The sequence below is a fragment of the Gobio gobio genome (genome assembly GCF_949357685.1).
Source record: "Gobio gobio genome assembly, chromosome: 13".
Lineage (NCBI taxonomy): Eukaryota > Metazoa > Chordata > Actinopteri > Cypriniformes > Gobionidae > Gobio > Gobio gobio.
Window position 1 is genome coordinate 24,662,851 of NC_137106.1, and position 24,743 is coordinate 24,687,593.

At 39.5% G+C, this 24,743-nt stretch overlaps 1 protein-coding gene across 2 annotated transcripts in view; it reads right to left on the bottom strand.

Annotated features, from left to right (window-relative positions):
• The window catches only part of arhgef10 (Rho guanine nucleotide exchange factor (GEF) 10), a 70,450-nt gene that overhangs the window by 26,869 nt on the left and 18,838 nt on the right, over positions 1 to 24,743 (bottom strand). For both annotated transcript variants that reach the window (XM_079833832.1, XM_079833833.1), the window contains exons 3-20: positions 17,196 to 17,594; positions 16,160 to 16,465; positions 15,109 to 15,145; positions 14,754 to 14,842; positions 14,466 to 14,522; positions 13,693 to 13,880; positions 12,691 to 12,807; positions 11,848 to 11,959; positions 11,628 to 11,737; positions 10,590 to 10,667; positions 10,247 to 10,426; positions 9,727 to 9,843; positions 8,057 to 8,149; positions 7,679 to 7,849; positions 5,683 to 5,828; positions 5,334 to 5,524; positions 908 to 1,023; positions 426 to 553 (exon numbers count right to left, since the gene is read on the bottom strand). In XM_079833832.1, coding sequence (XP_079689958.1) covers positions 426 to 553; positions 908 to 1,023; positions 5,334 to 5,524; positions 5,683 to 5,828; positions 7,679 to 7,849; positions 8,057 to 8,149; positions 9,727 to 9,843; positions 10,247 to 10,426; positions 10,590 to 10,667; positions 11,628 to 11,737; positions 11,848 to 11,959; positions 12,691 to 12,807; positions 13,693 to 13,880; positions 14,466 to 14,522; positions 14,754 to 14,842; positions 15,109 to 15,145; positions 16,160 to 16,465; positions 17,196 to 17,594 — 2,635 coding nt within the window. The remainder of the gene's footprint in view (positions 1 to 425; positions 554 to 907; positions 1,024 to 5,333; positions 5,525 to 5,682; positions 5,829 to 7,678; positions 7,850 to 8,056; positions 8,150 to 9,726; positions 9,844 to 10,246; positions 10,427 to 10,589; positions 10,668 to 11,627; positions 11,738 to 11,847; positions 11,960 to 12,690; positions 12,808 to 13,692; positions 13,881 to 14,465; positions 14,523 to 14,753; positions 14,843 to 15,108; positions 15,146 to 16,159; positions 16,466 to 17,195; positions 17,595 to 24,743) is intronic.

Here is a 24,743-nt window from a genome sequence, read left to right on the forward strand (position 1 = left end):
GAGCATAAGAGACTTCTTTCATGAACATAAAAAAAAATTTTTTTTTTCAAACTTTGGACGGTAGTGTAGGTCTTATTTTAGCAAAGTGCATACAACAGTTAAAAGGACAGTTTACCCAGAAATATATATCTTTTTTGTCATCATTTACTCACCCTCAAGTTGTTCCAAACATGTATGAGTTTCTTTCTTCTATTGAACACAAAAGAAGATATTTTAAAGAGTGTTGGTAGTTAGTATTTTTCCCTATGTCAATGGCTACTGTCAACTGTCTGGTTACCAACATTCTTTAAAATATCTTTTTTTGTGTTCAATAGATGAAAGAAAGTCATACAGGTTTGGAACAACTTGAGGGTGAGTAAATGATGACAAAATTTTCATTTTTGGGTGACCTATTCCTTTACGGGTCAAGTTGAGGTCACACATACTTGTCTTGCTTCCCTGGTAACTGTAGTTGTATCCGACAGCGATCAGCTGCACGAATCTCCTCCTCTTTCTTTAAAATGAGTCGCTGGAGACCTGAAACCCAATCCTGAGCAACTGTCCCATTAACATTCTGGAGAGAGAGAGAGAGAGAGAGAGAGAGAGAGAGAGAGAGAGAGAGAGAGAGAGAGAGAGAGAGAGAGAGAGAGAGAGAGAGAGAGAGAGAGAGAGAGAGAGAGAGAGAGAGAGAGAGAGAGAGAGAGAGAGAGAGAGAGAGAGAGAGAGAGAGAGAGAGAGAGAGAGAGAGAGAGAGAGAGAGAGAGAGAGAGAGAGAGGAGAGAGAGAGAGAGAGAGAGAGAGAGAGAGAGAGAGAGAGAGTGTATTAAATTGACTTTTAAGTGGCAAGAACTGCATGCATCCTGGTTTAAAAAATCGATCCATGTGTTTTTTAAGTGCTTCAGCAAAAACAGTGAGATGAACACCTCACCTGATAATTCCCCTTCAGACTGCTGATCATGGTGGAGATCTGGTTCACCAAACCCAGGTCATGGATCAAGTTCTGTAAGTCCTGGTACAGCTGCCCTGGTCCCATATACAATTTATCTGAAAACGAGACACAGCCAATTAAAGTTAAAAGTCCAAGTAATCATCATGAGGATTTTATACAGCTTATAAAATATCAGCATCACAGTGCTATTTTATTCTTTACTAGCTATGAACATTACAATTGAAACTGATTCATATTATACAGTGAATCATTAAAACACTTGTTTAAATGAGAGTCATTAAGGCTGTCCTGTGTGGATCTGACTGTCTCCCAAATACTGTCTCATACAATAGACTGCTTTGTGCTTCTCTGCTCTTTCAAGATAAAAAGAGAGAGCGAGAGACAGAAATGTTGAGTAGAGAACAGGATATAGAGAGAGAAAGAATGCATTTTCTTTTAGTTAGGGAGTCTCACATATACACACACCTCTATGTTCTAATGTAAATGAAAGACATTAAGCATTTTAAAGTACCTGAAGTGACGTTCGCTAATGTATTCATCAAAATAATGTTGCCGTTGGACAGTGTTCTACAAAAAGCATCTAAAGGAGTCCAATAATATCTTGCAGTACTGTACATCAACATGCTGGAGGACAAACATAAGCAATTTTTTTGAGAGTTTCAGGTTGATTTCACATGGATCCACTAAAGAAACATTGCAAACATGAGGCTCGGGAGGCAGGGTCAGCCATAGACGTGTATGTGCCAATGTAAGAACACACACAGTCTGTATTTGGCTACGTTTGTGTTTACTTTTGTTCAGTAGTGTCAGGTTCTGAGAGTATACAACATTTATCCTTTTAAGAGGTGCTTAAAGATGTGTGGTAAAAAAGGGATGTTTTATTCACCTTAAAGTCAAAGTTTTATAATAGAGGACAAAAACACAGTACACAGATCAGTGTTGTTATTGTTAACTAAAACCCATCTGAAAATCATGAAATAAATGAAATAAATAAATAATAAAGCTGAAAGAAATAAATAAACAAATTAGATGAAAAAAATTAACTTAACAAAAAACTAAAATGACAAACAAAATGTAATAAAGCTATATGGAAATATAGAAAAACAAAGAACTTAAGATGACAAACTTAAACATAAATTAAAATAAAAAACATAAAAATAACAGCTAATTAAAAATATTAATAAACACTATAATAGTATATAAATAATAATAAAATAACACTGACAAAGACTAAGACGGTACTTCAGCACGGTACGTCTTACATTCTTACTAATAAACTTAAATGAAAAACTAGATAGAACATTTAAACAGTCTCAAATTGAACAGTGTCCGCAAAATGAATACATGTAAAATGGTGTTCTGGAACTTTTTCACAGCGTCTCCAACAGTGACATCACTTTCCCTCCTGGTAGCTTTATTCTCCATGGTTAATTAGAATTGGAAAAGTAAAACCATAGAGAATAAAGAAAGAAAGGGGCTGGGAATGCAAGAGCTCTTGGTTCAGTGCTCTAGTTTGAATCAGAGCAGCTCCTGCACACAGAATGTGTTTTCAGTAACCATAGAGACAACACCAGTCTTTTTTGACCATGCTGAAAAGTGATTTTTCTACCAACATTAAAGGAATGGCACAGAGAGTTCAGCGTGTTTCATCTGTCTAAAACTGTAAAAGTTAAACAAGCATTCAGATGAGACTTACAGTGTTGTACTTCTACAGTGTGGGTTTTCACATTATGTCTAGTAAAATCCCACCGGAGTCCCTTCTTTTGTCACCTCAGCTGTGCTGAATAGAGCAGACGCAATGAAACAGGAAAAACAGTCTTTCCTCTTTTGTTCAGCTCCATGAGTCAGAGTGACCTGTTCTCTTCAAACCACAAAAACAGAGCAGACTGCCTCCGAGGAGAGAAAAGACGTCCTAACGGCAGATAATTTTGAACAGAACTGTCATGTTATTAGGGGTCAAGCACAGCAGGGGTGTTTTATTATTATTCTGTGTTTTCTGCATGGGAGTCTATGATAGCTGCTACAACTGTAGAATCCCAAAAAAACTAGCTCTACATCAGGACGACATTATGAATATTCATCATCAGGTATTACTTTAAAACCCATATTTACAGATGCACTGGAACAGCAGGAGGTGAGACAGCAGCCATTTTTAAAACAATTCTCCGACTGAAATCCCTAAGGAAACAGGCAATCCACTAAAACAGATTACTTTTAGCTGACCAGCACAGCACTAGTGCTCAGCAAACATTTCAAAGCATCCTGTTTTTGCTTGGTATAATGAGGAGAAATATTGTGTATAACTTCCTTTCTTTAAGCAGAAAGCTTTTGAGTTCTCTCTATTACCTTTTCCTCTCCCCATCCTCATCTCTCTCTCTCTCTCTAGTTATCTGTCTTTCTAGTTCTCCTTACATGTTTCCATCAATAATTAATTTTTAAGATCTCACATTAAAAGCCAGACTTCAATCACGATTTTGTCAGATGTGTCAAAATGTCTGAGACACTGGAAAGAACAGTAAACAGTGTCTAACGCCAGTATTTTCAGTGTCATATGTTCCATGGAAAACATAAAATAATCTATGACTTCTTTATTTGGATGTGTTAGAAATCTGACCATGCATTTTTCGGAGTGTTTTAAATGTCACATCTGTTCTCATACACATTTAAAAATAACACATGAGTGTATTGTTGCTTAAGGGTGGTAGACCGATGGAAGAATGGATATCGCTGAGCACTTCCTCCTATTGGTACAATCAATTGACTATGTTATGTTGTTTGATTATTTTTTAATCGAGCACACATTTATATCCAAAACAACTTCCAGCACGCTACAGCGACAGCGATATTTCATCTGGAAAAGCCTCATTCAAGGACACAGTGGTGGTCTTGGTGGTGAACTCTGTAGTAGATGGAACATGAGCACTGTAGTTTATGGCCCAGACAGTTTTCAACCCAGAACCTGAACCACCATTTGACCTTGACCTCCAATTATACCTGAAATAGGGCTGTGCAATTAATCGAATTTCGATTTCGATTTCGATTTTGCCTCCCAACGATCACCAAAATAGTACAATCGAGAAAAAACGATTATTTTGCCTTGCGTTCTGAATGAAACGCGCACGCGCACATCCGCCCCTCCCGAACCCACAAATCTCTCTCAGGTTGTGAGTGTCGTGTGCATATCATCCGCTGGAATTTAAAAACTCGGCGCGAGTAAAGATGGCAGAAGGAGGGCAGTTACAGCAGCGTTTGGTGAGCAAAAAAGGCAAAACCAACTCCGTTGTCTGGGAACAGTTTGGCTTCGAGGAATCAGACGACGAGCAGAAACATGCTAAGATTTGCTACATGGTAGTGGCTGCAACGCAAGGGAACACCACGAATTTGTTTGTTTACTTGAAAATTAAACAGAGTGACCTATGACAATCTAATAAAGAAACAAAAACTGACGAGAGCAGGGGAGCCGTGTAAACGTCCTTTTTTCCTTCATATTTTTCAAATAATTCTCTCTTTGTAAACTTTGTTCAATGCATGCGAGATTGCGAGTGCTGCCATATTTTCGAATATGACCAGTCGTTTTCACCGTCATCACCCGGGTTTAGTGCTTTAGGGTTTAGGTTTAGAATGAGAAGCCGTGCGCGCTGTGAGAAAATGTGTCTCTGTGCGTTCATCCGAGAGCGCGCACACGTCTCTCAGCGCGCAAATATTGAGTTCTCTTTCAAGTCTTGCTCTTAAACGGACAAACTCACACAAAACGTATGTCAACATGTCCATCTTGATGAGTATCTTAGCAGACATAGTCTGTATATGCCTTAAGTGAACTTTATACAGTCGATAAAGAAGACGCGAGGTCTTAAAGGGGCAGTAGCCTTTACTGCTGTCTGTTTAATGTCAAACAACAAAAGACAAGGACATCACTCACCGCTCTTGATTGAATAGCTTTTGTAAGTTTAGTAAGTTATTTTACATTTGATACATTTCTGTACCTGAAAACTAATGTTAGACGAACATGAAAAGCATAGCCGAACCATATTGTTGATCTTATTTATTTGTGGTTATCATTTTTACGTGAATACTTTTATACTTTGATTCGAATATATGTTATATTATTTATTTTAATAGTTCAAAAAGTACAACAAATGTTACAATTTCAATTGAATTGTTGAAAGGTGTATTTTTAATAAATACAACACATTCCCAAAGTCATGTGAAATAATCGTGTTACATAATCGTGATTTCAATATTGACCAAAATAATCGTGATTATGATTTTTTCCATAATCGAGCAGCCCTAACCTGAAAATGACTCTTTGCACCAAGATCCAGCCATATTTTTAGTTAACTACGGAAATCTCGCACAGAGTAGATATTTTTGCATACATATTTTTGTGTGTATAACAGGAACTTACTAGGTTTAGCATTGATGACAACTTTATCTCCTGAGTGCAAGGGAGGAAATCGTGAGTCACCCATCTCTTCGCTGGAGCCAAACTCCACGACCTCCACCAAACTCAAAGGCACACTCCACTTGAGCAGGAAGCGCTGGCCTGAGGGAACACCTTCACCTCCAGCTCCCACACTCACACCATCCTGAGAGGGGCTGGAGGAGAGAAACACTGGTTTACTCACGGAGGAGGGGTTTGTGTGGAGGAAGAAGGTTTAACTCTAAAATATCTAGATTCCATTTTTTTTTCTGAGTGATGCTGTGCTAAACAGTTAAGACTGACAGTTATTACAGATAATGTGTAATGGTCATACCGCTGGTTGGGGGTGGCACACATGAGCACATCATTCAGAAGAAAGACTCGCCGCTCTTTAGTCTTAATGATCTCCCCACGATCATTATAAACGGTTTCCACCACGTCATCAGAACGAATGAGATAACGACTTCCGCTGCTTAGCAGCTGAGAGAGAGAAAGAGAGAGAGAGAGAGAGAGAGATGAATGGAGAGAGAAGCAGAAACAGCAATAAAAGGGTTCATCTGGGGATTAAATATTTAACGGTCCTACTTTGTCACAGTCACTCATCAGTTGACCCTGAGCACACACATATTTGTCCACTTTGGTCTGCGGGATGATTTGAGGGAAAAATGGAAAGTAAAATATGCCAAAAAAATGAAATATATTATGAATATTCATAATGTTCTATTATTAGTCAAAATAATGTTTGCAACAGAACCGTTTTATTTTTTCTACTTTCAATTTTTATGAATTCATGCTTAGCTTAAGGAAAAATATTAGGAGTAAAAACTGTTTCCAGCCCTCTTCTGGGTAATTATAAGATATGATATACAGTAATATGGATTCAGAGGTGTCAGAATTTAACTAAGAAGCAGGCTTAAAAATAAACTGAGCCATACACTATTATTTTAGGCCCTCTCTTTATGCATGTTTGGTTTCAAATGGTTTATAGAAGCTAAAATTATTCAGCAAAGAGAGATAAATATTTTCAGTATTATAGTTGGATTAATATTCTCCATTTACCAATTTCCTACACGACTATTCAAAAGTTTGGGGTTGGTAATAATTTTTTTATTATTTTTCCATTTATTTGATCAAACTGACAGTAAAAACAGTAATACTGTGAAATATATCAAAATATCAAAAATTTGAATTTAATCCTATGATGGCTTTTCAGCAGCCATTACTCCAGTCTTCAGTGTCACATGATCCTTCAGAAATCAGCTGTGCTGTTTTATACTTTTGTGGAAACCCTGATTATATTTTAAGAATTCTTCAGTGTTGGTTATTAACGCTGCAAATAGTTGATTAAAGCCTTTATTGGCTTTAGGAGAGTGTCATGCATGTGCTCCTCATGTGTATACTATATTTTAACCAAAATCAACCCACACTGGATGCCATCTAAAATGCGTTTCATACCTTATGTTAGATGGAAATGAAACTTACTGTAAGCATTTTAATAATAATAATTTGTTACATTTATATAGCGCTTTTCTGGGTACTCAAAGCGCTTTACATATAGAAGGAGGGAATCTCCTCAACCACCACCAATGCGCACCATCAACCTGGATGATGTGACGACAGCCATATTGCGCCAGAACGCCCACCACACACCAGCTTATTGGTGGAGAGGAGACAGAGTGATGAAGCCAATCAGTATATGGGGATGATGGCCATGATGGACAGAAGCCAATGGGCAAATTTGCCCAGGATTCCGGGGTTACACCCCTACTCTTTTTCCGAAGGTCATCCTTGGATTTTTTATGACCACAGAGAGTCAGGACCTCGATTTAACGTCTCATCTGAAGGACGGTGCTCTTTGACAGTATAGTGTCCCCATCACTTTACAGGGGCGTTAGGAACCACAAAGACTACATGGTGAGCACCCCCTGCTGGCCTCACTAACAGCTCTTCCAGCAGCAACCTGTTTTTCCCAGGAGGTCTCCTATCCAGGTACTGACCAGGCTCAGCTGATTATTTAGAGAATAAAAAAAGATCCATCCACAAAAAAAGAGCAAGCAGTCAAAGAGTGCAAAGTTAAGCAAAATATATCATAGCCCCAGAGGGCGTGGACCATTGAAGCTGGTTCTGTTTACAGTATTGGCTCAGTGCTGACTTCATATCAGTGACAGCAGGGCTCAGGCACACTCTAGACACACTCTAGGTGCTGCGCTGTGTGAAACTCTCAAATGTCAAATAAATGATATATTTGACTAAGCACCCACACACATTTACGTTCATACAAAGGGTTTGAGGTGTACTACTGCGATCAAACAACAGAGGGGCTGCCGTACCTTGTTGAGGTAATGTTCATTCATAGCTTTAGCTATGTGTCTTATCTCACAGCGCTGGTCGGCCTCTCTTTTCCTCTCGTTTAATTTTTCGGCAAGGGTTTCAAGTTCAGTGAGAGCCATCTGAAGCGGAAGGCGGTCGGGATGACCCACTGGTGTGTTTTTTAACATGTCCTATAAAGAGACAAAGAAGATAATGGATGTTATAGTAGCCTGTGAAAGTTTATAGACTACATGAAAGTGACTAGATTTGAAGTGGATGAGAAAGAAAGAGGCGCCCTCTTCAGGAGATGTCAAGATATTTTTAGCAATGAGTATACTGGAGGACATTTATTTTCTTAATATTAACAAAACTGAAAGAGTGTGTGAGGTAAGACGCACTTGCAGCAGCAGAATAAACTGAGGGAACCGTTGAATAGGCTTCATCATCAGTCCATAGAGGGTCAGATGGTCTTTACTAGTTTCCTGACGGAGCTGTGGACATAACAAAAATAGCATGAAGAATCTTGGAGCCTCTTCTGCTCACCAAAGCTGTACTTATTGGATTGAAAATACAGTAAAAACAGTAATATTGTGAAATAATATTAATAACTGTTTTCTATTTTAATATATTTTAAAATGTAATGTATTCCTGTGATGCAAAGCAGCAATTTTTCAGCATCATTACTCTAGTCTTCAGTCACAAGATCCTTCAGAAATCATTCTAATATGCTGATTTGGTGCTCAAGAAACATTCCTTATTATAACCAATATTGAAAACAGTTGTGCTGTTTAATATTTTTGTGGGAAACGTGAAGCATTTTTTCAGGATTCTTTGATGAATAAAAAGGTTAAAAAAACAACATTTATTTCAAATATATACTGTATTTTTTTTTAACAACGTAAATGCTTTTACTGCCACTTTTAATCAATTTAATGCATCCTTGCTGAATTTTTACTTTTTGATCACATTGATTATTGTTTAAGGCAACAATATTACATTTACACCGACTGGATTGCAAAAATAACAACTACTCAAACCGGCACCCACTTTTGATGAGCATTTGACCTGGATGTGCAAATTCACCAATGAGATCATCATCATATTTTGGCACCATATTGGCCGATATTGGATATTATGATCCACTTCCCTCATAAACTGCGAACTCTCCTACCTCACACCTACATTCACTTTGTTATTTGCACTACCGACTGTTTATTACAGTAACAACTGTTTACTTATGCATTCTGCACCACCATACCGTAACTGGATTATGCTCATTTGCACTGCCGACTGTATTTACAGTAACAATGTTTACATTTGCATTTTGCACCGTACTTCTAACTGGAATATGCAACCACTTTCCACTGCACTTTTACAATTTCTTTCGGATAGCTCTGTCCATAATTTATTGTACTAACTTAATCCACTGCTATATTCCTCATATTAGCCTAACATATTATTGTATACCTCTAACTGTAAAATTCTGTTCAAGTAATAACCGTCTGTATATTTATTCATAGTACATAGTCACCTGTAAATTCTGTTTATAGTAATAGCCATCTGTATATTATATTCATAGTACATATTCACCTGTAAATTCTGTTTATAGTAATAGCCATCTGTATATTATATTCTAGTACATATTCACCTGTAAATTCTGTTTATAGTAATAGCCATCTGTATATTTATTCACTGTATATATTCATCTGTAAATTCAGTTCTACTTATAGTAATAACCATCTCTCTACTTATACATATTTATATATATTCAGAACATTTTTATGTCCTGCACTTACGCAACCATTGTATATCCTGCACTTGCTGCTATTGCACTTCTGGTTAGACCTAAACTGCATTTCGTTGCCTTGTACTTGTACTTGTGTAATGACAATAAAGTTGAATCTAATCTAATCTAATCTAATCTAATCTATTATTTTTTGTTTAGGACTTAGATCATTTAAATAAGGTTTAAAACTTTTTAAAACTAATTTTTGTGAATTACATAACAGAAAAGTGCAAAACTGGTTGACATCACAGGAACATTCTGGACACTTTTGGGATGTCTAACCTTGAGGAAGTCGAGGAAACAGGGCTTAGTTGAACATGCCTTCCGTACCACTCCCATCGCCAAGCTGAAGTTATTCACATACTCACTGTAAGCGTCCAACACCATGGACTTAGAAAACTGCAGAAGAGACAGAGGTGACGGCACAAAAATAAGAGTGGAAACCATGATGCTTTTTAATGAGATAACCTATAGTTCAAAAGATACATTTTTTTACTGTTGAAGATTAATTTGAGGCACACACACAACCTCACAACAGATGGCTATGGGTGGAGAAAGTTTGTACATGTAGAAACTTAGATGTAGGCTGTGGTGTGTGGTTAAATATAAAAGTTTAGGAGATAAGACGGGGCTTAGAGGCATGATATTCATGCAGTTGTTTTCGCCTAGAAATAATATAATTAAGCATGTATTAAAACTCTGATAAAAAAAATGTAATTGAATCTTCAATATGATCAGTGTTGTGTATGTCCACAGATCCGTGCTCCCACAACCAGTTAAATCATAAAATCAGATATCTCACTGAAGCAACAAACACGTCTCCGATCATCTCCAGCTCGTCCCAGTCAGACACACGACTGGCAAGTGCCATCTGGAACAGGGCGTGGCACTGCAAGATCTCCCGAATCCTATAAAACACCACCTTACGCTTGCGGTCGCTCAGTAACTGAGGCTCAATCTCTGCCAACGGTTTCTCATATTGCTGTAAAGCGCAAAGCATGCAAAGATAATTTACATTATTGGATGATGAATATGTGCAGACAATCAAATAATAAAGGTTTTAAATTATAATGCATTTAAAAACAAATTCTCCACTGCAATGTAAATCAGCACAGGTAAAACAGACAAAAATAAAAAATAAAAACCTCTAAAATTCTCTTCATAGCTTCCAGATAGTTCTTCTCACTCTCTAGAATCATCTCCAGAATGCATCTTCTCATCACCTGTTCATGCACACACAAAAACAACAGGGCACAGTGGCACTTGAGTCACACTCATCAGTACATTAGATAACAAAATATGAAAACTACTGGATTTTTAAAAAAAATAAACTTTTTTAAGCAAAACCTGACGTTTGAGCAGAACTTTAAGCAGAAAGATTACTTCATTCATTACTGTTGGAGTATGTAAGACGTCTTTAATGTTTTTGAAAGAAGTCTCATGTTTACCAAGGCTGCTTTTATTTGATCAAAAATACAGTAAAAACAGTAATATTTTGAAATGTTATTACAATTTAAAATAACAGTTTTCTATTTTAATATACAGCTCTGGAAAAAAATAAGAGACCACTTAACATTGAGAAATCCATGTTAAGTGGTCTCTTAATTTTTCCCAGAGCTGTATATTAAAATGTAATCTATTCCTGTGATGGAAAAGGCGTATTCAGCATCATTACTCCAGTCTTCAGAAATGTATTTAGGTCGTCAAAGACAATTTTTCCTAATATACATACAGTAATAACTGAAAAAGGTGTAGGCTAAAGCCTTTACTTATTGGGATTGAGAATCACTTTTCTCATTGGACTTAATTCAAACAAGATAAACAAAAACAGTTACATATAAGACATTTCCCAAAATGTGCATACAAAAGTATAAAGTTATTCATATTGAGTTATATAGTTATTTATCACCTATTTTAAACACTTTTTTAATTCCTTGTCACAATTATTCCTTAGGTTTACCCTTTGACAGATATACATCTATTCTTTTTTTTATGTTTTTTTTCAAGATTATCTGATTAAAAGAAATAACAGCATTTATTAGAAATAGAAATCTTTTAATGTAAAAGTCTTTACTGTCATTTGATCAGTCGAATACATCCTTGCTGAATAGAAGTACGAAAAATCACTTTGACACCAGTTGGTTAAAAGTCTCTGAAAAAAATGCCTGGCTGTGAGACAGTACCTGGTGTTGAGAAAGCCCATCAGGTGCGGGTCTCAGCACTGGGTCAACATTAAAACACTCCACCTCGATGAACAGATCTGACTCTTCATCAAAGCAGCTGGGTTTCTTCTCTGAGGAAAGAATGATGGATTCATCAAAATAATTATACAGAAGAGCCATATTAAATCGACAGTCATTTGTGGATTCATGACGTTGGAAGTTGTACTATTTGTGCTCTTACCATGACAAAGAGATCTGGTGCGGATGAAAGATCGTCCCTTTCTCACCGCGGCTTTGGTTTTTTGCAGACCATCTTTAGTTCCATCTTTAGCTGCTTTTACAAGACGCTGCATCTGTAGCACAGGCAACATCATTTAGGAGTGAGCCAACAAAATCTGTGCAGAAAACTGTAATCCTAATTATACTGGATTGCAGATGTTTATTGTGCAGGAAAACCGTAGCCAAAAGCGGCTCTTTTAGTGAATTCACTCCTGAGATTTTATCTCAATATGATAGGCGTTAACAAGATGAACCCATCACCATGAAGAAGAACGGAAAAAAACATGCATTCTAACTAAACTAAACTGAGAATGAACAAACACACAATGAAAAGATTGACAGACACCACATGGGTAAAATGAGGGACAGGGAACATGAAGTCTGATGGATGAATAAGAGACACAGCGACTGCAACTGCAAATAAGTGAATGCCGAACTCAACAGATTTTTCTGATTCATAGTCCCATTATTCAAATATTTAATAAATGATGTGCCCTGCTGTGGCAGTCACTGAGGGGGGGGGGGGGGGGGGGGGGACATATACCAACAATGTTTTCAAACACAGAATGACATACGAAGCCACACATGAAGTGAGGATGAATGAGAGGTAAAAATGTGTACAACATTCACTCTCCACAGATGACAACAGATGACAGCTATATCTATGGAGATGCAAACAGATGTTTAGTGGGGATGACGGAGGTCAGAAGAAGCCCACCACCAGCACAACTAGCTCAGAGTAAAGAGCACCTCCAGAGACAGAGAGCTGTCCATCAGGCTGACATACACGCTCTTGTTCTTTTACCTTCTGCTCGTGTTTGTGTTTGAGTTGCTGTAGCTCTACTGTTCCCACTGTGTTTGCCATGAGATCTCGCATCTTTCTCTCATAGTGCCCTTTCAAACGCACCAGATCTTCAGACAGCTGAACAGGGGGCAGAGAACGAGTTACTGCACACAGCCGCCATAACTCCGTCATTCCCTTATTTTATTTAGAAGTTAATATTCCTAATGTCTATGTGGCATGCTGTTGTTTACCATACAAAATAAAAACGGGTGCACTGACAACACAATATTTCAATAATAATAATAATAATTTTGTAATTATTTATAATAATTTTTTTCCTGTCATGGCCGATGACCAACAGTAAAAATACTATTAAAAATACAACCATAAATAAATAAATAAACATAAAAAGAATCCAATTAAATCTGAAATAAATTACTATGTATTTTAAGTAACATTAGGTAAAAATTGCGACACGAGACAAAATTATTGTTGGTTGCAAACAATGACATGCCAGACATATGATTCATAAATATTACATATGATTATAAATATTAAAATCTTTGAATATTCCTTTAACACCTTTCATTTTAGTCACTTCCTAAACAATGAATCTTAGACCTTGCACACACGCACACACATACACACTCTAAACTCCAACAAATTCCTCTCTCAACAAAGGTTTCACATGATCTGACTCTAAATTTGTTCTACCAGTTCAAAAATAAACCAATTCCCTGGCCAGACTTTGAAATAAACACACACACGCACACACACACACACAAATCAGAGTACTCACTCAAATAAGCCTACTAAATCAGTGCCTACACATACAAACAAATCCAAAACCATTATGGGCAGATTAAAACCTTTTCAACTACCCTTTAAAAACAACTGACAGACATCAGATCTGACTACCCTGACACACTGTTCACACTAAAGAAACAGCTTCGTTTTATACAGCAGAGAAAAAAAAGAAGAGAGAAAGAATGAGAGCAAGATAGTAATAGCATAAATACACACATGTGTTTTCTTGCTGGGTGCACGGCCCCTAACGAAGGCATCAGGGAGGCCGTTCTCTCCATGTCCATTCTCTGTGTCACTGGCTTCCTCATAGCTCTCAAACTCACTGGAGCTCCAGCCGTTGTCCAGCGAGCTGCTGCCACCCTCCTCCCCGAACTCAACATCATCATAGATCATCTCATCTGGGTCTGACATGCACACAGTTTTCACATTTTACAACAACAACAAAAAAAAACACAAAACAAATCCCAATACATTCCCCCATGACTGTCATTAGCCGTAACAGCAGAACTGTCAGTCACATGACACTGTCTTATTGCTGAGAGAGCAAATTTTACTCTCAGTTTTCATTTCTCTCACATTTCCATAGCCAGGCTGCAGGGACGGGGGGATTTATAAATACAATTCTATCAACTGAACGGAATTTGAATATAATTATGAATAATTGTAGTCATATAAAAGCATATGCGGGACAAAACAGATCCAAATATATTGTGTGGAATCACAACATGAACTTATTATATAACAGTAAAATAATTACTATTAACAGTAATAGTAATATAATAATAGTTTATATAATATAACTATTATATTACAGTATTATATGGTGTACACACATACATACATACATATACTGAACCCATGTTAGACTGTACACACACTGCATTATGGCTGTTAGCTGATAGGTTAATAAATATCTTAAATTCTAAATAGACATAAAACAAAGGCATCACACAGCAAGTTAATATAGAGAAAAAGAACAGATACAACACCTGTAGTGGATCCAGAGTTTTCTCTTGGTACATCATCATAAATCACTTCATCTGGACCTAAAACAAACAGAAACATGCAAACAAACACATGGCTCACAATTTCATTTGTGCAACCAAGCTAAAGCAGCGCATTAAGCATTTATATGCATTAATGAATCCTCTGAAAGAGGCAGAGTAGTTCTTTAGCGAGAAGGAAGGAAATGTCTGAGATTCTCTTTAGTAACAGGAAACACATTCACAATCTAAATCCAAGCATTATATCAGCGTAGCAAAATGATAAGTACTCACTCTCCATCCAGGCTGTGTTTGCTGGGTCTGATACCCACTTAGTGAGAGCATCTTCCTCTCTGATGACTGGACACTCTTCACTAAAAACACTGGACGAAACACTTGGAATTAGTATAGATGCACAATCTATACTAATATCCATTTTTGTTTTGCATTGCAGTATTCAAATATTATTATGAGCACATGGAAGTCATGTAAAACTATTTTGTACATGATCATGCAAAAAAAAAAAAAACAATACATAAGGAAAAATCTAAAAGTACTTAATTTAGAAGAGGTTTCATACAGCATAAGGGCATGAATATGCATCAGACGTCTTAGTAAAACAATACAACACATCTCTGAGGCCTCTCACCTGTCCACTGGAGTATTTCCTGCTGCCCCCACAGTCACTGCAGGACACATCAAAACAGCCCATGCATTAACAGAGAAGCACAGATAAACATTTAAATCGGTTTCAAAATTGCTCCACCCAGAACAGGTTTACAGCTCGAACACCAGTACACCACAAAGGGACAGTAATGTGTTACTGAATCTCTCCTATAATATTCAAGCCAATATTTTTTTTTGTTTGTCCCCACCTCAGCCCTCTACATACACTAGCAGTCTGGAAACACTAGCCTGAATGTATAATTCTCACAACAGTAACAACTTCGTAACTAAAGGGTAAAGCTTATGAATTATAATTATAAATTGTGCCTACATATGAATTATAAAAATTTTGATTTTTGAACTTTAACAATTACGGTGATGGTGATTAATACTACTACTACTATAAAAAAATAATTTTTATAGTAGTAGTAGTAGTAGTAGTAGTAATTGTATCAGTATTTTTTATACATCATTTTTTTTTATTATTTAATGTATTAGTATTTTAGATATTCATTTGTATACACATTTTACTACATATTTTATATAGATTTTATTATGTTTTTTATTTTATTATGTGCACATATGAATCTGTAACCTATTTTATAATTAATAATATAAAAGTCGTAATGCATATGATTTATTTAAATTTTAATACAAACAGAATTAAATATATTATACTATAGATATAATGTATATAATGCCCATAAATGTAAATATGAGCAAAGGGTGGCTTTTTTGAAATACACTAAAATATACTACGATTTTGCTTTAACAAAATACACTACAACTTTGCCAGTTTTAAATCTGTTTCGGTGAGAAAACAGGAAACCTCATCACAGCCAAAGCCACAGCTAAATTTATCCCCAACTTCCTCATGGCAAAACTTCAGAAAAAGAAGAGACAGAGAGCATGAAACAAGATGGAAAGTGAAAAGAGAGAGGATATGTATGGTGGGTGTACTACTCCCTATTCCAACCAGACCAGCAGAGAGAATAAATGAAAGAGTAACAGATGAGAATAATCTCTCTTTTTACCATCTTCATCCATAGAGAAGTGTCGGATGATAACTGGGGTGGTGTAGGTTGGTGGGATCACCGGCACATTTGAGGGAGTTGCATAACCACAGGGCACTGGCACTGAATACACAGAGGGCAACCCAGGGCTACTGGGTACATCTTGAATATCTCTTTCACTCTCATTGGCTGGGGGAGAAGAAGGAGGGCCGCTCTGCTCTGACAGCAGCTGATGCTGGATAGGGGCGATGTCAATCACAGAGTAGGGGCTGACTTTGGGCTTGGAGGTGGATGCAGAGGTGGGAACCACACTGGCACCTCTGCTCTCTATTGATCAGAAAGTACAGTGACTTGTCAGGAAAGAGACAGTACGTCTAGGAAAGCAGGAATGTCCTTAAGACAACAACATAGAAATCTCATGTGTTGTTTATTTAGAGTTTAAGCAGCTATTCTAATGAATAATCTTTGTCCGTTTATATTATCTTAAGTGGGAAGGACTTCGGATACAAATAACTTAGATCAAACCTACATTAACAGTCAGAAAGAAAGAGAAAGACTGAAGGAAAGAAAGGGACAGATGTAACCTCAGAAACTTGCGCAAGCATATTAAAAAAAAAAAAAAAAAAAAAAAAAAATGCAATTGGCTGCCACCAAAATGGCTGTAGATTTGATTTCCAGTCAGTAATACACAAAGCTGTCGTCGTAGAGGGCAATCTTTTTTGATGGCCAGGACACCCAAATATGATCAGCCCCCTGTAAGGAACCCCCTTCATCATGTTTAAAAAAAAAAAAAAAAAGTATAGAGAACCCATTTATATCCCGTGAGAAAAATATTATGTTTAATTTTTGAGGAAAACAAAATAATGATTGTTTCCAAAATTAAATAATTGTTATGGTATTCAAGCAAATTGTTAAGAGTCTGGAAAATAAGTACTTTTTCTTCAAAAAAACAAACATCTTGTGATTACTGAGCAGTCTTTAAAAAGTAGAATTAACAAATTAATTTTTTAACAATTTTCATAGATAAACATAATTTTAGTATCTACTGTACACTCACCGTCCTGCTCGCTGTGAGCAGCAGCTCCTGTAGCGCCCTCTGGTGGTGGTGGTGGTGGTGGTGGTTGTTGTTGTTGAGGGTATCTGTCCTGGCCTTCTGTTGCATTGTGACAAAGCTCTATAGGTGGAGGGGGGAGATCACCTTGTGGGAAGGGTGCATGAGCCAAAGGGCTGTTATTAGTAATGCAGTTCTGAGGTGGAGGGGGTAGATCAGCCTCTGCAGTGAGTAAGTTCTCTGGGTTTGGACTTGTTCCATTCACGGGTGCGTCCCCGGCTGCTAATGAGCAGGGTGGAGGCACAGAGATTCCCTCAGGCTCAGGGGGTGGCCGATCCGCCTCGGGGGCTTCCTCACCACTGTCGTCAAACTCAAACATCTCACCTTCATCTACGTCATCCAACACTAAAGAGAGAGAGACAGATAAATGATTTTTTAATACAAATTTTAATACTTTATTATATAAAATAATATATGCTCTTAACTTGTGGTCCCATGAAAATATGTACTTTTGCGCACTTCTACTAGGAGAGCACCATTAAAACAGACAAATGATAAGTTAGAAGTGGCCCAAGAAAGTCTGTGAATGCATTACGCGGTTGAGGTTTGTTCCCACCCTCCTCTTTGCCCACCCAGGGTTCACAGACACATGGCCCGTTTTTTGAGAGCAAGCTCTAATTTTAGGGTACGTACAAGAACCCTCTGTCCAAACTGGCTCTGAAAGTCAGTCACACATGGCACTAAGTTGTAAGGCAACAGAGAGAGAGAAAAAAAAAATTCTAACACCAAAACTGGGCTACAGGAAGCACACTTGCTGAAAGGAAATGGGGTGAAAACATCACACTGCTTATTTTCCACAGGTCTGAAGTGCTTAAGAGGAAACACGTCTCCTGGGACCAGAGAACAAAAGACAGAGGAAAAAATAAGAACATTTTAAATTCATTGATCAAACATGTCAAGTCAAGTCAAATCAACTTTATTTATATAGCGCTTTTCACAAAGTAGATTGTTTCAAAGCAGCTTTACAGTGTTAAACAGGAAAATAATGAAGCATAATTTTATTCAGCCGCATAGCCACTCCGGAAAAAACGCTGATGTCATCAGCCCATCTCAACCATCACACAGCGACAGTGTGGGCTTTAGATCAATAATTCGATCAGTAATTTAGTTTAAATGGTTAATTTAGTTTATTATTTAGATTTATTTCAATGTTTATTTGAAAAATTTAGTGTCCCCAACTGAGCACGCCAGTGTCTTACTAAACATGTCTTACTCATGTGGTTTTGTTTTCTTCATTACAGGCTGCTATGACAAAAAAGGCTGTGCTAACACTACATTTAAAGGGAATATAATGTTTGTTTGTGTTCATCTGAAGAAAGAAAGTCATACACCTGGAACGGCATGAGGGTAATCAAATGATGAGAGAATTTACATTTTTGAGTGTAGTATCCATTTAAGTCGTGGTCTGTTCCTCACACAGCTATTGACTTGGTAGTTGAATTAACTACTTTTATGGTACTTTTGTTTCATTTTAAGCATTAAAAACTTAGTTAACTTGTTAATAACATTATAATTCTTCAACATTTGTCCTTTTGAGTAAGAAGGAAAAAGTCACAGGTTTGGAACGACATGGAGCGGAGTAAATGACAGAATTTGAATTTCTATGTTTTTCTCTTTCCAGCTGTCTTTAATGATCCTACATCAGCAAAATAAAATAAATAAAGTAAATAGCAGCTTTACAGTATAGAGGAAAAATGTGCAAGGTAGAAAAAAGGGAGGGGTGGTGAATAAGAGTAGACAGAGGGAGGGTGCCCTTGACGCTGTGAGGCTATTATGAAGCAAACACTTGGCAGTTCATGGATTCTCTTGACCCAGTGACTCACTCTTCAGAAATGTGAGTAATGTGAGAGTTCTTTTCCTCCATTCAGCCCCTGTCCAATCGCAGCCTCCCTCATGGGGCTGAAGCACACACAGTGACCATTATACTAAACTACAGTAATTAAGCCCGTTACAGTTTTATAGACAGTTTATTTACAAAACAAGACTGTATCCGGACGGTAGCATCTCTAAACCACTGAAATTCATTACATGGAGTCTTAAATAATGTTTGTTTTTCCTCTCACAGGGATAATGAGAGGAGTGGTAAAACTGAAAGACTCTGGACCGCTGCCCAGGAAACCATGTTTCCGCTGATGGAAACAGTTATCTCTTAAAGTCGATAAATCCACCGTGGCGCGTTGGTACGAGTTTGCTCACTGGAATAGCAGAGATTCCAAACATAGTGAAAACACGCCGTCCTCCCACTTCAGGCTGCAAAGTCCAAAAACAACCGACAGACCAATTTCCTCTGCTGACTTCCAGAAGCAAAGCATTTCTAAGCCACTTGAAGCCAGGTGCACACGTCTCGCTTTATTGCCATCTTCTGAGAAAAACTTTGTGGAGCACAATATATGAATACTGTACATTCTCTTTCCATAACAATGCACTAAAATATGGAAAATGAAAATAAAAAAAACCCCATTATTTTAAATTAGTTATAGCTCTTTAAAATGTTATAAAATGTTAAGGAGAGAGTTCAACATTTATGTTGTTTAAAATGTTACACCAAATCAGCATATTAGAATGATTTCTGAGCAATCATGTGACTGAAGACTGGAGTAATTTAAAATATATTAAAATAGAAAATGCTTATTTTAAATTGTAAGAATATTTCACAATATTACTGTTTTAGTGTATTTTTCATCAAATAAAATTAGCCATGGTGAGCTTCTTTCAAAAACATAAAAAAAAACAACATACAGACTCCTAACTTTTGATCAGTATATGTTAGATAAAATATGTATAAAACGTTTGTTCTTGTTTAATTCTACACAATATCCTAAAATAAAAAATGTTGTGAAAAAGCACACTGACTTCCACCCAGGATCTCACTTGGATCATATCGTACAGTCTGACAAGCAGCAATTTTATCGGATTAAAAAAAAAAACACTGTATAGTGTGAACCCATCTTTAAGTAGTTTGGTTTACCACTGTTACTTGTTGACAGATGGGATGTCATCTTTATTCAGTGTGAGTTGGTAGGAGCGCCGTCCCTGCATGCCTTACAGCTACACATGACAGTCGGCATGCAAACAAAAACACCATCAACATGACATTCAGTAATGTGAAGGAACAATTTACAACGAAACAAACAGGGTCTGACTCCATGTTAGCATCAAAACTAACGTGTCCTAAAGTCAAACTATGACCTTTAACCCCCGAGTATCACTCATTACAGTACGACGCCGAGCACCTGGTGTGGGAGTACAGGTCAGAGCAGGTATGGAAAGCTCCACTGGGAAACATCTTTAAATCAATGAGAGGAAAGGTCAAAGGTTAAGAGTTTGGAAAAGGAGGAGGGGCTTCAGATGAGTTAGCCTTCTTCATTTGGACTTCACTGTGTAATGGGAAAAAACACTAGTTTGAGAAAGAGTCACTGAGGCATGAACAGAGAGATTTGAAAGTGGCTTTATCAGCTCCTAATGTTAATGAATGGAGTAAGAGAAAGATAAAGCACGGGGGAGTTTCCGTATCTTTGCAGAGATGACTGATGGTGAATATTCATGCAGTAAGAGCTTTAAAATAATGTGGAATGTGTGCATTTTTAGTTTAAACTTTAACTTAAAATGGGTTGTGTACCTTACGATGCTGATTATTCTTTGGCTGTTTTGGCAAAGATCTCAGAGCTATAGGTACTGTAGAACTGAATACCAATTTGCTGACTAAAATGAACCTTTTATGGAAATTTGGTTTTAAACTGTTATACTGAATAGAGGCAGACAGATATATCAAATTTTTACTGATATATTTGGCTTTCTTAATTTATCGGAATTGTCTGATATGTTTTTCTGTTTGGTCGATAAGAGTCAGACTTTTATTTTGAAAGCGCTGAGTAGGGCAGCACAATTAATCGAATTTGTAATCGTTAATACAAATACGGATGTCACAATTGCAATTACAAAAAAAAAGTCCACTTATATTATTCTGTGTCCTTAAAGCTGTAGTCCGTAGTTTTTCCTCTTTGTCGCCATCTCTGTTCGAAATCTGGAATTATCAACTTTACGTAATTTGTGCCTCGGCACGGCACAGTGCGGAGGAATCCAATGTTTTGAGGAGAATGTGCGGCTGTCAGTCACCGTGTCAGTGTGGATACTGTCATTCAGAATCACAGATTATACTTTTTGAAAGTATGACCAACATAAGAATTTTCACCGGAAAATGTCATCTGAACAAGTAAGTAGATAACATCCACTTTTGTTCTGACCAACTAAGGGGAAAAAAGCATTGCAATAAATTGCGATGATTAAATCTAACGATCGCTTATTATTTAATGTGTATTTGGGCTACCTGTAGTTTAGTTTCCATTTCTGTGCAGTCTAATTTCTAACTGTCATATAACAATAAATGAATGTGTAGTAGAGGTGAATTGTTCCCTCTCATAGCTAGCACAAAATACTTTATATTTACCATAATGCACATAGCAAAACGAGAAAGGCACAACAAAGAAAATGTCTCGGTTACGGATGTAACCCTCGTTCCCTGAGGAGGGAACGGAGACGTAACGTTAGTGACTAACGAATGGGGGTTTCGCTTAGAAGCCTATCAACTTCGAGTTTAGAGAAAACGCCCAATGGCGTGTCAATGCCATGGGCATGTGGAATTTGCATACGTAACTCCGCCTCACTGCGTGAGTATATAAGGAAGTACGAGGCAATATCGCATTATGTTACCTGCTTGAGGAGCTCATGCGTTCCAGGTAGCACAGCTGATGTGGCAAGGGGACGTTACGTCTCCGTTCCCTCCTCAGGGAACGAGGGTTACATCCGTAACCGAGACGTTCCCTTTCGTTCAGTCACTACGACGTAACATTAGTGACTAACGAATGGGGGTCCCAATATAATCCCGCCACTCAGCCGTCTTCCAGTGCCCTGCGTAAGTGTGAGTACCCTGTCGTAAGACTAGTACGGACGAAGGACTCCCAGTTATCACAGGATTACCAAGGTACACTGGGAAGCATATCCCAGTGAGGGAATGCCAAAAATGCCTACCCATGGGGAGGACTTAAGAGACACATATGACCCGCTGAGGGCTGCATATGGAAGATCTCTAGGGTACCAGCTGAAGGTGGATTTTTAACCCTAGGGGTAGCGGGGACACGCCAAGGGAAGAAACCCGCTCACTGCGGAGACTTACGGTGAAATACACATGTGGGGGTCGCCGGAGGGAACCATGCACATGGGGCACCTGGCCGGACATGAGGGTCTGGGCTCGAAAGGGCAGATTGAACTGATGTCGGCGTCGACAGTGCTGGAGGAGCTCAGGGCTCTCGGGGAGCTCACCTGAGGAAATATCGCACGTATCCAGTCCGTAGAGTGGAGTGGCGAGCAAGCGAAGACACCTGAGCCTGGCCCATCACCGGCCCCTCGGGGGGGCGAGTACATAGTCGGACACTGGCTCCACTCGGAGATTATAGAATCTGGCGAATGTGTTGGGTGTCGCCCAGCCTGCAGCTCTGCAGATGTCTGCTAGCGAGGCGCCATGCGCTAGAGCCCAAGAGGAGGCCACACTCCGGGTGGAGTGTGCCTTCACACCAAGGGGACATGGTCGGCCTTGGTGCTGGTAAGCCAAAGCAATGGTGTCCACTATCCAGTGAGACAGCCTTTGCTTTGAGAGAGCACTTCCCTTCCGCTCTCCACCATAACAGACAAAGAGCTGGTCTGAGGTCCTGAAACACTGCGTCATGTCTACGTAGGCGCGGAGGGCGCGTACTGGACAGAGCAATGCCAAGGCTGGGTCTGCCTCCTCCAAAGGCAGCGCTCGCAGGTTCACCACCTGGTCCTTAAATGGAGTGGTGGGAACCTTGGGCACATATCCAGGCCGGGGTCTCAGGATCACGTGAGAGTTAGCCGGCCCGAATTCCAGGCACGCTTCGTCAACCGAAAATGCCTGCAGGTCCCCGACCCTCTTAACTGAGGCCAATGCGGTCAGCAGAGCCGTCTTCATAGACAGGAACTTAATATCAACCGACCGCAAAGGCTCAAAGGGAGGTCTCTGCAGAGCAGTTAACACTACTGCGAGGTCCCAAGAGGGTACGAGAGGAGAGCAAGGAGGATTCAGTCTCCTGGCTCCCCTCAGGAACCTGATGACCAGGTCGTGCTGACTTACCTTTTTGTTCTCCAAGAGATCGTGGTGGGCAGATATTGCAGCCACATATACTTTGAGGGTGGAGGGAGACAGCCTTCGCTCCAGCCCTTCTTGGAGAAACTCAAGCACGGACCCGATCGGGCATTTCCAGGGGTCTTCTTGGCGGGAAGAGCACCAGGTGACGAAGAGGTTCCACTTCAACGCATAGGCATGCCGAGTGGACTCTGCCCTAGCGGAAGTGATGGTGGCGACCACCGTAGGTGGTAGGCCACTCAAACCTGCCGCGTCCCGTCTAGGAGCCACATGTGGAGGCTCCAGAGGTCGGGACGTGGGTGCCAAAGGGTGCACGTCCCTCTGAGTAAGGAGGTCCGGTCCCAAATCAGCTGAACCGTCCGGGGATGGAGTCTCCATTCTTCCGGGAGAGGCTGAAACCGCGAGAGCTCGTCGGCTGCGTGGTTCAGGACTCCCGGAATGTGGACAGCACTAAGGGACCTCAGGCGCTTCTGACTCCATAGAATGAGATGGCGGGCGAGTTGAGACATACGGCGGGAGCGTAGACCGCCCTGGTGGTTGATGTACGCTACTCAGGCCGTGTTGTCTGTCCGGACAAGTACATGTTGGTCCTTCAGCAGCGCTCGGAAGCGGTGCAGGGCGAAACGTACTGCCAGCAACTCAAGGCAATTGACATGCAGGAGGCGCTGGGGTCCTGTCCAGGAGCCCGCGGCTGCTTGTCCATTGCACATGGCACCCCAGCCCGTGGCAGAGGCATCCGTCGATACGACAACATGCCTGGACACTCGTTCTAAGGGCACACCGGCCCGGAGAAAACTGAGGTTCGACCACGGGGTGAGTGTCTGTAGGCAGGCCCGAGTCACTTGGACCCGGAGCGTGCCAGACTGCCATGCCCATCTCGGGACTCGATCGCGAAGCCAGTGCTGAAGCGGTCTCATATGAAGCAATCCGAGCGGCGTTACCGCGGCTGCAGATGCCATATGCCCCAGGAGCCTCTGAAATAGTTTCAGTGGAACCGCACTCTTGCTCTCGATTTGACGGAGGCAAGTCAGCAGAGACTGCGCGCGCTCGCTCGAAAGCTGCGCGTACATGGCGACCGAGTCGATCTCCATACCGAGAAAAGAGATCCTCTGCACGGGGCAAAGTTTGCTCTTTTCCCAGTTGACCCGAAGGCCCAGACGGGCTAAGTGGTGGAGAACCAGATCTCTGTGGCCTAGTATGAGCCAGTCGTCGAGGTAGTTCAGGATGCGAACCCCGTGCTGCCGAAGGGACGCAAGGGCTGCCTCGGCGATCTTCGTGAAGACGCGAGGGGACAGAGATAGCCCGAATGGGAGAACCGCGTACTGGTATGCCCGCCC